At 40.4% G+C, this 14,724-nt stretch overlaps 1 protein-coding gene across 1 annotated transcript; it reads right to left on the reverse strand.

Annotated features, from left to right (window-relative positions):
* Positions 1 to 7,126: 7,126 nt before the first annotated feature.
* Positions 7,127 to 14,633, reverse strand: C10H11orf98 (chromosome 10 C11orf98 homolog). Its single transcript, XM_075188588.1, has 4 exons — positions 14,530 to 14,633; positions 12,345 to 12,469; positions 8,227 to 8,324; positions 7,127 to 7,876 (listed from the first exon to the last, which is right to left on the reverse strand). Exons 1-4 carry the CDS (start codon positions 14,563 to 14,565, stop codon positions 7,716 to 7,718), a joined length of 420 nt encoding a protein of 139 aa, XP_075044689.1. The 5' UTR covers positions 14,566 to 14,633; the 3' UTR covers positions 7,127 to 7,715.
* Positions 14,634 to 14,724: the final 91 nt, after the last annotated feature.

The following is a 14,724-nucleotide window of genomic DNA, read 5'->3' on the forward strand; positions in this document are numbered from 1 at the left end:
ACGGCTCTGGAGAAAGTCACACACTCATGCTGACTTCCTCCACTTCAAGTTCATACATTCCTTTTGCAGTTCGCTCTCTAAACAATCCTTCTTTAAAGCTCTAATTTCTTCCCAATCCTCCAACCATCCATCGGCTTTTTCCCACCTTCAACTCCCTCCTCTCCCCCTCTCCCACTCCCCCCCCCATGCTCTCTGCTGTCAATTTTGCTACCCACTTCACCTCCAAGATTGAGTCTATCCGTCATGACATCTCCCAGCAGTCCCTTACTAAGGTCACTAATGACTTTCTCCTCGCTAAATCCAAAAGACACTACTCCCTTCTTATCCTTCTTAACCTCACACTGCTTTTGCAAACTCACAAATCTATAGGCCTCTGTAACACTGTCCTCCCCTGGTTTTTCTCTTACCTCACCAAACGCTCCTTTTCAGTCTCTACACGACTCTACATCCCCCCCCTCTTCCCTTACCTGTTGGCGTTCCTCAAGGTTCCGTTCTTGGCCCCATGCTTTTCTCCCTCTACACCTCCTCCCTTGGTGTCCTCATCCCCTCCTTTGGCCTCCAGTACCACCTCTATGCTGATGATATCCAAGTTTATTTTTCATCCCGACCTCTCCGCTTCCCTTCTGTCTCGTGTCTTCTGCTGTCTCTCGGCCATCTCATCTTGGATGTCCCAACGCTTCCTTAAACTCAATATCTCCAAGACTGAACTTATCGTCTTCCCCCTTTCAGCATTCTCCCACCTCTCCACCCCTCTCTATTTCAGTTAATAACATTACCCTCATCTCTGTCTCTCAAGTCCGATGCCTTGGGGTTATCTTTGATTCCTCGCTCTCCTTCAAGCCTCACATTCTGTCCTTCTCAAAATCCTGTTACTTCCACCTTTGGAATATATCCAAGATACACCCCTTTCTCACCATGGAAGCTACGAAAACCCTTGTTCACTCACTTGTAATCTCTCACCTTGACTACTGTAACCTCCTTCTCTCTGGCCTAACTGACTCTCACCTTGACCCTCTAAGTCTATCCTCAATGCTGCTGCCCATCTCATTTTTCTCTCCCTCCGTTCTATCTCTGCTGTCTTCCTCCAACAGTCACTACATTGGCTCCCCATGGCCTACAGAATTAAATTTAAACTCCACCCTCACCTTTAAAGCTCTTAATCAATCCTTCCCTCCCTACATCTCCAATCTCATCTCAACCTACACTCATAACCGCCCCCTCTGCTCTGCCTGTGACCACCGCCTCACTACTGCACTGATCACCTCTTCTCACTCCCGTCTCCAGGACTTTGCCCGGGTGGCTCCCCAGCTGTGGAACAATCTTCAACGTTCCATCAGGGTAGCATCTACTCTCAAAGGCTTTGTGCCCTTAAGACTCTTTTCTTTATTTAAGTCTATTAGTCCCCCTCCTAACTCCCTTGTGTGCTCCTTCTACTATTCCATCACCCTCTGTATATCTTGGCCTGCTTCCCTAGCCCTGTTTTCTTAAGTTTCGGCCTATTTCTCGCTGATTTCTACCATCACTTTCACTCATTGTCCCAGAAATAATTTGATTTGCATTACCATGTTACCTGCGTGTGTGTGTGTATATTTTTGTTCTTCATTTTTTGTTCTTTCTGTATCATGTTGTGTCATGGGTCACTGTTTTCTGTATATGTCATGTACGGCGCTGTGGACCCTTTGTGGCGCCTTATAAATTAAAGATAATAATAATAATATAATGAATTATTATTGTGAATATACCTCTAGATTTAATAAAAAAACCTTATTTGGGCTTATAATATATCCAGTTTACCTCTGTGATAATCATTTCAATTATATTCTATATAACATTTGTATCGTTGTTTGCATTTTGTCTATTTGAATTTGAACTTTAAGGACTGGCAACAACTATTTGTGCCCGTGGTCACCTTCTTTTGTTTTTCTATGTTTAACGAACTGCTGAACCACATCTATGTGGAAGGAACAACTTCTGTGGTTTCTTTTGTCAGTTACTTGCATCTACTCCAGTTGTCTACAAGAGATGCCACCAAACCCTTCAGTTTAAACTTTCACCTCCCACTTTTAATTGTGAGTCATTCACAACTAGCTGCCACTGCATAATTAGTGAGAACAGTTGATATGATTTGGAACACCGTTAATTATTAGTGCTGCAAAGAAGATAAAATGTAGATGATGTTTTTTGATAATAAAGCCACTTGTGATAAATAACGGCATTATTAATGGGGTATATAAATGATATGTTTTACAATACCGGAAGCTGTCCTTACAAGGGTGAATATCATTCCTGATGGCAATCTTATACATTTCCATTGTCAATCACCTTCTAATGTCCTCTACTAAATATAGCTACAGCTAACACTTGTAATGAAGCTCCGCTAATGAATTTGTCATTACATCCTCATTTGGTCAAGTTATCCAATCCCTTTGAGATCTCTGTCATTAATAGCCACCTCTAGCTACTTCCAAATTTACTATCTTATCATAAATTCACACAGCCAAACAATATATCACCTTTATTTTGTCAGCAAACCTCTCCTGACCCCCTTTGTCTGTCACGAACCGCACTTGTGTCTTGGAAGCTTACTGTAAGGGAGCACAAAGGATTTCAGCCTAAACCTCACTCTCACCTATCTCTTAAGCTACAGATTTAGCTGGCCCCTTTCCCAACACAGACAACCACTTCCACATTTATCTGCAACTGCCATCAGCTACGTGTAGCTCTGTAGCAACACCTTACCCCACCTCCAGGGGTTGTGGTTTGTAACACTGTTTACAATCACCACTTGCATGTTACCTGATTTACTACTCAATTCTACTGTGACCCAATTTTATTATTAATAGATCCACTATGAATTTGCCAACTTATTGATACCAAACAGACCTATGTCCAACGAATTTGTTGAGCTTATACTCATTTCCTCAACTCCTCTGTGTAACATAATGCTTTTTGACATATGGGCTGCCCTTCATCATATTATTGAGAAATATGTTCCTGATCACTACTGTTATTGATTTTAAGTTGCATTTTGGAAACTGAATTATTTTTGTCTATATAAGATTCAGCAAGCCATCATACTTGTGTAAGGCCACAAACTGTGAACGGCTCCTTAGTCTCTCTCTCGGTGTCAAAAAAACTCTCCTATGTCAGGAGCTGGCGCCCCAGGAGCTTTTGAAGCTGCTCAGCTTTCCCTGAAAGTGTTGCTGTTATCTTTTAACATAGAGGAGGGCAGATTCACCATGTAAACACACAACCGACCCTCTGACTTCACATTTTACACCTTAGTAGCTCAATTTATCAATGGATTAATTTGATAGAACATATTTCCACTGCAGTTATGATTAGGCCTCATTATGGGCTTCAGTTATGTTATTGGTTAATCCTTATAACTGTAATTCCTCTCTGTTCACTGCAATCTCAATTAAGGCTTCTGAGACTGCTCTGTAATCTACATATATGTCCCTTTGCAGCTACAACTCAGAAAGCATGCCAGGGACATCTACTTCACCTGTCTGAACTTTGTGTACAAACTTTCCAGGGAAAGTTGGTTTAGAAGGTGCAATAGAAGATTCAATACTATCAGATGGCCTCCAAAGATATTTTGGGTCAGATTCATCTTCGGACATAAGTCCATTTGCGTGCAGTATCTTGAGTGAAATAACTCTGCGCATGCACCAGAACAGAACTTATGCCAATGAACGCAACTGTATGTAATCCATGTACAAACGCAAATGACACTTACGACTTCCTAGAACGGGGGAGGGAAGGGGCAGATTAACGTAAGTAATGGACAGTAAGGTTGTGCCAAACGCAGATGGGGCTGACTCAAGCCGTGGCTTTCTCTTAGCTATGTGGTGTTTTTCAGCCATATCATTTGCACCAGCTGCAGTACAGGTGTAAATTGCAAGAGATAGTGATGGTGATAACAGCATATTCTTTGTTGTAAAAACTACACGTATGCGTGCTATTAGCTGAGAACATGTGTATGCAACTAAGGGGGGTATTCAATTGTTAGCGTTACCCGCTCTCAAACGAGCCCTCAAAAAATCTTAGCGTTAATACTGTAATTACTCGCGGAATTTCAGCTCGTGAGCGGCGAGCTGAAATTCCGCGAGTAAACTACCGTATTAACGCTTTTCGAGCGCAATATTACCGTATAAACAGTAATATTTTTTGAGCGCTCGTTTTTTAGCGTTAACGCCAACAATTGAATACCCCCCTAAGAGTACAAAAACACAGTGTATGTAGAGTACACATTAAGAACATTCTGATTTATATTTACAATAAAAAAAAAGAAATTTTATTTTTTACAAATATTTTTATTAAGGATTATAGTGTTAGAGTTGTTTATATATATATATATATATATATATATATATATATATATAAAAAAATGTGCATGTGTTCTGATAGGACTTTAGATTGCACATATGCATATCTGTAGAGCGTACTTCTACCCAGATTCAAATGGAAACGTATATTGAGATTTATTTGCATTGAACACGGTTGGAACTACACTCAGATTTCGTTCTTATATTTTAAACACATGTCGATTGCAGGTTGTGTCCAAGAATGAATGAGGTCCTTTGTGTTTAACTGTAGGTTATTTAAAGTAATCATCTTCACGCTAAGTACCAATCCCATCCCAAACTTAAATTAGCCATTTAAAGCATAAATCAATAATTTATTTAATGGTTAACTATGGAAAATTTTTGACACAATCCACTAACTTAATACAAGTAAATCTAATAACGCTTATAGGTGTCCAGAAATTTAAATGGAGAGTTTGTATTACACATAATCAGCCTAAGTTGATGAGTATTTAGGCCCAAAACAAACAGCAATCCTCACCAATATCTGATCAGCACCCTGGAAAGAATTTGAAGACAGCTCCATTATTAATGACGGTGCAGCCTGTAGTGATCAATAGATACTAATTTAAAGTCTGCCAGTGCTACCTTCACTGTCTGGTAAATGCAGTATATGGAAGGGCAGCACGGTGGCTAAGTGGTTAGTACTTCTGCCTTACAGCACTAGGGTCATGAGTTCAATTCCCGACTATGACCTTATCTGTGAGGAGTTTGTATGTTCTCCCCGTGTGTGTTTCCTCCGGGTACTCCGGTTTCCTCCCACACTCCAAAAACATACTAGTAGGTTAATCTGCTGTTAAAAAAATTGACCCGTGTGTGTGTGTGTGTATATATATATATATATATATATATATATATATATATATATATATATATATATATATATATATATATATATATATATTAGGGAATTTAGACTGTAAGCTAAAATGGGGCAAGGACTGATGTGAATGAGTTCTCTGTATAGCGCTGCGGAATTAGTAGCGCTATATAAATACCTGATGATGATGATGGATAGCACTAGCAGCTCAAAAAACATCTGTGAATGTACACACCTTAAATTAGTATTAGTGAAATGTTGCCAAAGGCCTGAAACACCCATTTATTGCCGAAATTAGAAAAGAAAAACTATAAATAAGCACATTTATTTTTCTTGTGGCAAAGAGATAATAAACAATAGTCCCCTGAAAAATGATCAAAAGTCCTGTATGGTTAGGTCGTGTTCAATGAGATAAATATTTATGTGCATTACACACCAAAAGCTTTGTGTTAGCATTTAAAATGTTTATCACAAAAGAGAATATTTTTATATTACTCTTTATTTTAGAGTATTTTGTATAATTTTCTGGAGTTTTCACAGTTCCTTTCTAATTTTAGTTTTTTTTTTATTGATCTTTCAACTTATGCAATTCTGCTGCCTTTCTTCTAGAAGTAGATTCACGGAGGAGACGTCTATGAGTCTATAGGGTATATTTACTAAACGGTGGGTTTGAAAAAGTGAAGATGTTGCTGATTCTAGTTATTCTTTACTTAGTACCTTCTACAAAATGACAGCTAGAATCTAATTGGTTGATATAGGCAACATCCCCACTTTTTCAAACCCGCAGCTTAGTAAATCTAGCCCAAAGTTTCCATTTCATGGACAGTAGGCTAAAACTCCCCTAAAAAAATATTCCTTTCCACAACTTAAAATATTTGATAAAGTCTGCTTTGAAAATAGGTGCATGGATCTGTTCACAGATATTTCATTCAGCGGAGAAGCACAATTCTAGGTGCACTCCAAGCAGCATTATAAAAAGCTTCACCCACACAAAATGGTTAATTTAAACCAGAAATTAGGCTTTTATCCTATTATCAGTGTATTAGGAGAGAAACTACAATGTTCCATTTAATGAAAGTGGTTTGAATTTGACAAGAGGTTGAACTTTGTGGTTATGTTTACACTTTTGTGTATTGTGCCTCTTTACATTTTCCCATCTCTCTGCACCCATCTAATTTGCAGGTGTCTCCCGAGACTAGAGAGTAGACATGCACCTAATAAGGCGCTGGAAGGATCATCCAGAATCTATTTGGCACCAGCACCCGATTCATCAAGGCACGCATACTGAGCGCAATGTGCATTTGTTTTAAAAGACATGTAAATCGGTACACCCAAATTCAACAAGGAGCGGTTGTAAAGATAAGTGCCGTGATGAATACGGGGGTAGATTTGCTTTGCTCTACTAGAGCAGACACTGCAGGATACGTCCAATATATATGTCCAATATCAAATCACAAAAGAATGCACAGAAAAAACAACTATTCAATTCATGTCACCTGTTAATAATATATGCATTAATGATAAAAGACTTAAGTATTCTTTTTTTTCTCCATGAGATACATTAGTATGTTTTGAATGTCTACTATACATAAAATATTACATATTAAAGATTGTACGTCGTTTACATTCCTTGATGAATCAGGCCAAAGTTGTTTTGTAAATGGCACCCGGAGTTTAACACCCAAACCACAGTGATCAGTTTATGGTTGAGGTTAATGCAAAATACAAACACAGTACACAAAAATAGTGTCACACGTGTACTAGTAACCCATTTACATTTCCACAAGACTCCTGTGCCTAAACAAATACAAGGCAGTGTCATGGCAGGATCAGTATAGTGTAATGACCTGCAGTATCGTCAAAGAAGGTGATCTAAATACATCTGGCTGAATTTGTTTTAGCTCGTTGGAACATTCATGTCACAGAGTCTCCGTCATACAGGATCACAAATCTTTTAATACAATCCATACATACTGTTAACTGGGAGGATGTTTCTTTACAAAGGAATAATAAGCAGACAAAATAAAACATTATATGGACATGTAATAAACACGTCACAGCATGTAAAATAGAGCTCATTGTGCACAAAATTTCACGTGTTTTAAAACACACATTTGGCATTAAACACAATATTAACAGTCCATTTATATGACAAGTAAGAGCATACTGAGATATTCGGTACCGACATGGCACCTCTTGGTGCGCTGACTATGCAATATTTCAATTAGCCAGATCAAATGAACCTTCTATGCAACTAGTAGGTATCTACAAGTATCCTGTAGCTAGTTCATGGGTGGTGTAAAGGAAACACAAAATCACATTCTTGTACATACAGACTTGTATGGCCAAAGTCATATATGGAAGAGGCGGCTTGTGAAAAGCATATACAGGAGAGTGAGTAAGACACTTTCAGTAATAGGAGACTTGACCGCATCAGATTCATACCAATAATCTGCTCCTTGCTTTCATTTGTACTACTACAATTCTCCAAAAGATGGGGGAGAACAGAGATCACTCTTCCAGCATCAATTCGATTCCTTGACCAGAGAGTCACCCTTGTTGCTGGTCTCTGGTGTCACCTCTTCCATTTCAACGTCCCTTTGAGTCTTCTTGGATTTTATTTTTTTGGTGCTGCTCTCAACTTCCATAGCAGCAAAAGATTTTTGAGGTCGTGATGTAGATGCCACTAAGAAAGAAAGAAATATTTTAAGAGATGGCTCAAGCAACCAATAGCACCACAACTGTTTATCTACGTATCCTTTGTTGGGGCATGCAAGTCAACCACTGCTGGAGAGAAGCCAGTTGCCCATCTGTGAGATAACAACTGGACAACATTAGGATGCGGAAAAAGTTAAACTAACTTGACTTAACAATGGTTTGTTACTTATGTGATGAACATAAAGAGTAGAGTGCCAAAGAGTTATAGATAAATAAGACAATGGAAAGCTGCACTCTTCCTAGCAGAGAAGATTAAACACCTGTCAGACAGAATGGATTATAAAGGTTCTCAAACATCATGTTATAACACAACAGTACCATCCATTTTCTCCTTTTCTTTTTGGAGATGCTGAAGCTGCTTCACCAGTTTTCTCTTCTTTTTCCCGGAAAGTGTAATATTTGCTCGTGCACTGGAGCTAAAAATAAAGACAGAAAAATGAGAAGGTTTAGCTACAAAAGGGGCATTACATTAAAGAACAAAAAGCAACCACAAAGGAGAGGGAAAAAATACCAAAACATATTTTGAAAATGTGTTTTGTACAACTTATTATGGAGTAAAACAAAGCCAATTGAGTTTCTTAGGTAAATGTTTTTCAATAGTTATAATACTTCTGGGACCTGAGTCATTAAGGAGAGTAAAGTATAAAAAGGAAGTAACTTTGCACCTTGGCACGTTCAATACTTTTCCCCTGTGTCATTTCACATTATTACACAAAACTTAATTTATGGACATCTATGGTTTTATTTCTTTGCATATGTGGATTGCAAGGGTTGTTGCTGATATTTGGTGTAAATTGTGTGTGTGTGTGTGTGTGTGTGTATGTGTACTTGCATTCATATGCTTCTGGGGACATTGACCAGTTTACACACCAACACTGCAGGGACCTGAGTCGTAGTGGGGACAAAGTTTGAGGTCCCCAAAAAGCTTTTTTAAAGGCTAATCAATGCAGAGGATCTTGCTGATATGCTTAGCATAAAAATGTCCCTGTGAGTCATCTTTGTCAGAACAAAAGTGTGCGTGTGTCCGATGGGGACTGGAGAAAGTGTGTGTGCGCATTCCAGAGCTATAGGCCAGTATTCCGCTTCCTGCTCCTGCTCTGCAGTTGGACGGAAGTGACTGCATCCTTCCTGCGCTTTCTACACCAAGCTCGTGAAGACACCGTCAAAGCCGTCTGCTGCTGAAGGCAAAGGGGGGACATTGAGGACTGATAGAGCCCACCGTTAGCTATGACTCTTGCCCAGAGAGCAGTGGAGTAGAGTATGCCCCGACACTTCGGAGGAGAATGGTACAGACACCAGCAGAGATGCCCCGTTGCCCACCAGCGCAGCAGAGTGCAAGTACCCAGAGATGAGTTCTATGGACGACCATTCTCAATGACGCAGTGCCTGTCAAAGCACTATCCAGAAACAGTGATGGCTCCAGGGCATATAACAAAAAGACTGTGAGATGCCACTCTTAAAAATTAACCGGCACATGGAGCATGTTCACTGCAATGAAACTGAAGTAACCTGGGCCCTGAAATTCCCCAAGCACTCGAAAGAAAGGTGCATGCAATTGGCACAGCTTCGCAATAGGGGCAACTTTGTACACAATGCTGAGGCAATGAGGGCAGGCCATGACGTTCTGGTCGGGGGCAAACTTCCAGACAAAGAGATGGATGCTGAAGGCTTCATGCACTGTGTAGCCTGCCAGGGCTTGTTTGCAAGGAAATCCTGTGGCGACACATGAAGAGATGTAAGCTAAACCGAAGTGGCAAGAAGCGCACACCTGGCAAGAACATAGTCCAGTCACTGTGTGCCTTTGCTCAGCCTGTTCCACCTGACATCAGTGATGGCTTTTGGAAGCTCTTGAGTGACATGAACCAAGATAAAGTCTTACTCGAAGTCAAAAATGATCGATGCATCATTCAGATGAGACAGGATCTGTTCAACCGGGTCGGATCAGATGTTGGCAGGCACGAGTACATCCGTCAGAAGCTTAGAGAAATGGGCAGGCTACTGCTACAGGCTAGAAGAGCTACTCCTTTGGAGAGGAGGGAAGACTTTACCGCCCCATCAAACTTTCTGCACGCAGTGGACGCTTTGAAGTTGGTAGCTGGCTATGACGAGGAGAAAGGTACATTTAAGACACCCTCGCTGGCACTGGTCGGGCACGGCATGCAAAAGATAGCGAGCATTGTGGAGTGCCGAGCCATGATGGAGGGCTGCACTGCTACAGTTGAACACACACGAAATTTCAGGAAGGTATATGAGGCGAGATGGAACAAGTTGATCTCATCGGCTGTCTTAAAAACTCTTAAGGAGTCCAAGTGGAACATGCCTCAGCTCTTACCTTTCACGGAAGATGTGAAAAAGATACACTTGCACCTCGATGAGAAGCAGCAAGCTTACTGAAGTGGGCTATCCACCGAGCCTACGGTTAACCACTGGGCACTACTTGCAAAAGTCACCCTGACACAGGTGATCTTGTTCAATCGAAGAAGGGAAGGGGAAGTTTCAAATAAGCTGCCGACTACCTTCTCCTTAAGATATACCTCGGATTCCCACGAAGATGTGTCCCTAGCGCTTTCCAAGGTTGAGAGGAAGCTCTGCCGGCACTTCACTCGCATTGAAATTCCGGGAAAACGATGGAGAAAAGTCCAAATTCTGCTGACACCAGCCATGCAAGCTGCAATGGAACTTCTAGCAGAAAAGCGTGACACATGTGGAGTGGATTGCCAAAATGTCTACATGTTCGCCAGACCAGCTGCCTTGTCGCACTTTAGAGGCTCCAATTGGATATGACTGTTTGCCCAAGAGTGTGGGGCCAAGCATCCCCATACGCTGTCTCCCACGAAGCTTTGAAAGCACATTGCCACTCTCTCGAAGGTCCTCAACCTAAATGACACAGAACTGGATCAGTTGGCAGACTTCCATGGGCCCAACATCATGGTGCACCGGCAGTATTACCGCCTCCCAGAAGGTACCCTCTAACTCACCAAGATCAGCAAACTGTTAATGGCTCTTGAGAGTGGCAGACTGTCCGAATTCAAAGGCAAGAATTTGGACGAGATGCACATTGGTCTGGACGGCAAGTGGAAAATCTGGTGTCCGATTTATGATTTTGACTTTTATCTCGGTCATTTACATATGTTTATTTTCAGTAAGGTCCAGCTACAGAGCGCCATGTCAGATGATGAGCAATCCCTCGTGGCAGAGGGCACACAGTTCTGCTAAGCAGAAGAACTTTGCCTTCTCTGTATTTTGCGGAGCCATAATGGACCACTCTACTTCCTTTCAGGTTGCAAAGAAGTGCGGAGGAAATCCTGGGACAGAGAGGAGGTCCAGGATGTGGAGGTTTATACAGACATGCCGGATGCCCGGAAAGCGAGACTGTGTTGCGTGGCTCATGGCTGCACCATCCATACTCAAAGATCGGAACTGGTCGGGGGTGAAATTCTACATGAAGAACTGTATAACAGCTTTAAAGAGGGATCAAACTTGTTGAAATTATGCAAAGTGGTTGAACAGGGCTGTAGCCTCCATGGCGAATTGTCGGTATAAGCTGGCATGCGATGTCCTCAGACGGCCAGAATACACAAAACTTTCCTCACCATTCTTATTATTTATTCATTTATGTATGCGGGAATGCGGAAGTCCTCAGTCAGTCAAAATACATGACACTTTCCCCATCTTGCAGTCCGTGTCAGTACTTTATGCAAAGTCAAAGTGCAAATCTCATGTGGTAACTCTGGTGACAAACTGCTCCTACACATACCCCTATGATTGTTCTGTCGACAGGGGTGTCCCTATACACCATGTTCCAGACATGGGTCCTCCCGATGCAATAAAAACAAGCGTGGGTGTATATTTATAAAATATATATATATATATATATATATATATATATATATATATATATATATTACACACACACACACACACACACACACACACGTACATACACACATATGTACATATACACACACACAAAGCAGTTATGCAAATTGTTTCAACATGCAGCATGGTGGCACAGTGGTTAGCATAGCTGTCACACATCGCTGGGACCATGGGCTCGATTCCAACTATAGTGTCATCTATGTAGAGTATGTATTTTCTCCCCGTGTTTACATGCGTTTTAGATTATCTAGCTGATGAAAATAATCCAGGTGTGTGTGATCTCTGTTTGATAGGATACAATATAGATTGTAAACTCTACCGGATTTATTTCTGACCTCATAGTGATCTATAATGGTCAAATGTATAAGATACAGTTCAGTAGTAACTTCAAAAGATCCGCCTCGAATAGGACATTCACACGTGGTAATGGTGTATTTACTCATGCAGAAAGCTCAACATACCCATCTCCCCTTCCATGCAAGCAATATTAACTTTCCCTGTGCAAGATATTGGGAGAAAACCAGATCGCTGTACTTCAAACTGATTATCAAACTTACGTTCTCTTCTTCAAGTGATGAATAGTTATTAATTCTTTGTCCACAACGGCGCCAATAATTTTGTGTTTCTTCCGTTTCTCTCGACTAATCACACGGCGGCGTTTAAAGAGATTTTTTTTCAAGTCCTGTGAAAAAAACATATTTAATATTACAACAATGAGAAATGAATAACATTAATAATCCAATGCAAACAAAACAAGGGGTCTGTAACTATAAATTTTTTTGACTCAGCTTTGTGAAACATACTTGTTTTTAATACATAATATGCTTATTTTTAAATACTTTATCAGTTTCTTCTTAGGTAATAATAAATTGGATATTTGGGGCTTGCACAAAATAATATTAAAACAGAACAATTAGTTTAAGATTCAATAGTGAAAGATATACATATTTCTCTCTCACACACAGATTATATAAATTCTATTTGCAATCTAAATTGAAAAAGGCATCTTATAATCTTATAAAAATATTACATTTTTCTAAGATTCTGTCTGTGGTTACACTAATGCCATCAATGAGTCCAACCACAAAAAAATAAAAGCTATCCACCAATCATTACAGGAAGCTTTCAAATGTCCTCTACAGCATGCAGACAGAAAGTGAGGGACTGCAGAAGGGTTAAGTAGGTGAATGCGTCACCACTAGAGATCTGGCCTCTGATTTTTATTACCAACATATTAGAGTAGGAGGAATATGTACATTATAAATCCAGCAGAGATCTGGGTCTGCTTTCTGCCGTAACCTGTTTCATCTCTATGAGATAATCCATATTAACCGAGTGTGTAGTCATAGACTAAACTATTAGATTCTGTGTATACAGACTGAATAAAAGAAGTGATACGCATCCAATGATCACGCTGAATCACAGCCAAGTCGAATACCAACCTCATCATTTTTTTAGGCCAATTACTAGCATATAACACGAGAATACTCTTTGTATTGTAAATCAGTCACCGGTGCTCTGTCCTCCAAAATCCCATTCACATTACTTACCTTTACCTACAAAGTCCTCAACACCACCACCCCTTCACACATCTCAAATTTCATATCAAAATACTCTCCCTCCCACCCTCTAACATCTACCTCCGCAATGCAACTTGTCTTGTCTATGGTAACCACCTCTCAAGCCTACAAAACTTCTCCCGTGCTGATCCCCATTTACGGAATTCACTACCACGCCCAATCAGTCTTTCTCACAGCCTTCAAATCTTTAGACACTCTCTGACAATCCAGCTCTTTGTTAGAGCTTACCTTACCCCGATCCGATGATACTACTCACACTAATGCACTTTCACAACTGTCCTAATCTCCACGCTGAGCCACATTTCCTCATCTTGTTTTAGCTGTGCATCTTCCACTTACAATGTAAGCTGTCTAATGACCAGGGTCCTCCTTACCCTTGGCTTTCATGTCTGCATTTATTTTGTCTACCTTGTTTGTCCCTGTTTTATGTATGTCCTGTTTTCCCTACTGTACAGCACTGCGGCACCTTACAAATCTATGATAAAAATTGTATAAAGGTCATTAGAATGATCTCTCTGTATTGTATAGAAGTCACTAGAATGATCTTTCTCTATTGCTAACGAGAACAGACTCATTTTTCCATTGCACCGTGCTGGTAGAAAAGTTTGGGCCACATGCCTGTGTTTGACCCCCAGGTGAAATGTTATCAGTCAGCCCCTGAAGATGGTGTGTAGTACAACATTTTTCAGGGCTATATATCACAAAAAAAATGCATCTTTGCCAATTGGTAAACCAATTAGCAATTGTGTATTGTAGCTTTATTTAGGACTCATCGAAAATGGAAAATTCCTACAACTCCTTTGCAGAGACTGAGAGGCCTCTAAAGTGTATAATTGTGTTTATTTATTTACTACTTCGCATAACTTCCACCTGGAACCTTTTCATCAGTGGATAATATGATCACTTGCTCCCACTTCTAACTTGATTCTGTCTGGTATGATAACTTACTGAATAAATCAACAGCAATTGATTCATTCGGCCTATATTATGTAAGCCAGGAGCAGCATATAATCACACTATGGTGTGACTCAAAGCGTAGATGTTATATTGTAATGTACAACTTTCCTCAATTTATTCTAATATAGGTATTAATAACCGGTTAACGATACATGACCCGAACTGAACCCTCGCCATTACCGCCTAATCTCCTTCTCCCAGTTACCGTTTTCGGTCGGTTGATCTTTCCTCCGGGAGCCATGCTGCAATCACATGCGTCGTATAAGGGACGACTTCCGCCTATTCTTGTGTTACAAGCCTCGTTTCCAAGTGTCTTAATGTGACCAATCATTTGCTGGGGGTGTGCCCTTAAAGGAGTATTTAAGGGTTGACTCGCCTCTCCTCGTTCTCTGTGCACGTT

Source organism: Mixophyes fleayi, chromosome 10 (assembly GCF_038048845.1).
Source record: "Mixophyes fleayi isolate aMixFle1 chromosome 10, aMixFle1.hap1, whole genome shotgun sequence".
Taxonomy (NCBI): Eukaryota; Metazoa; Chordata; class Amphibia; order Anura; family Limnodynastidae; genus Mixophyes; species Mixophyes fleayi.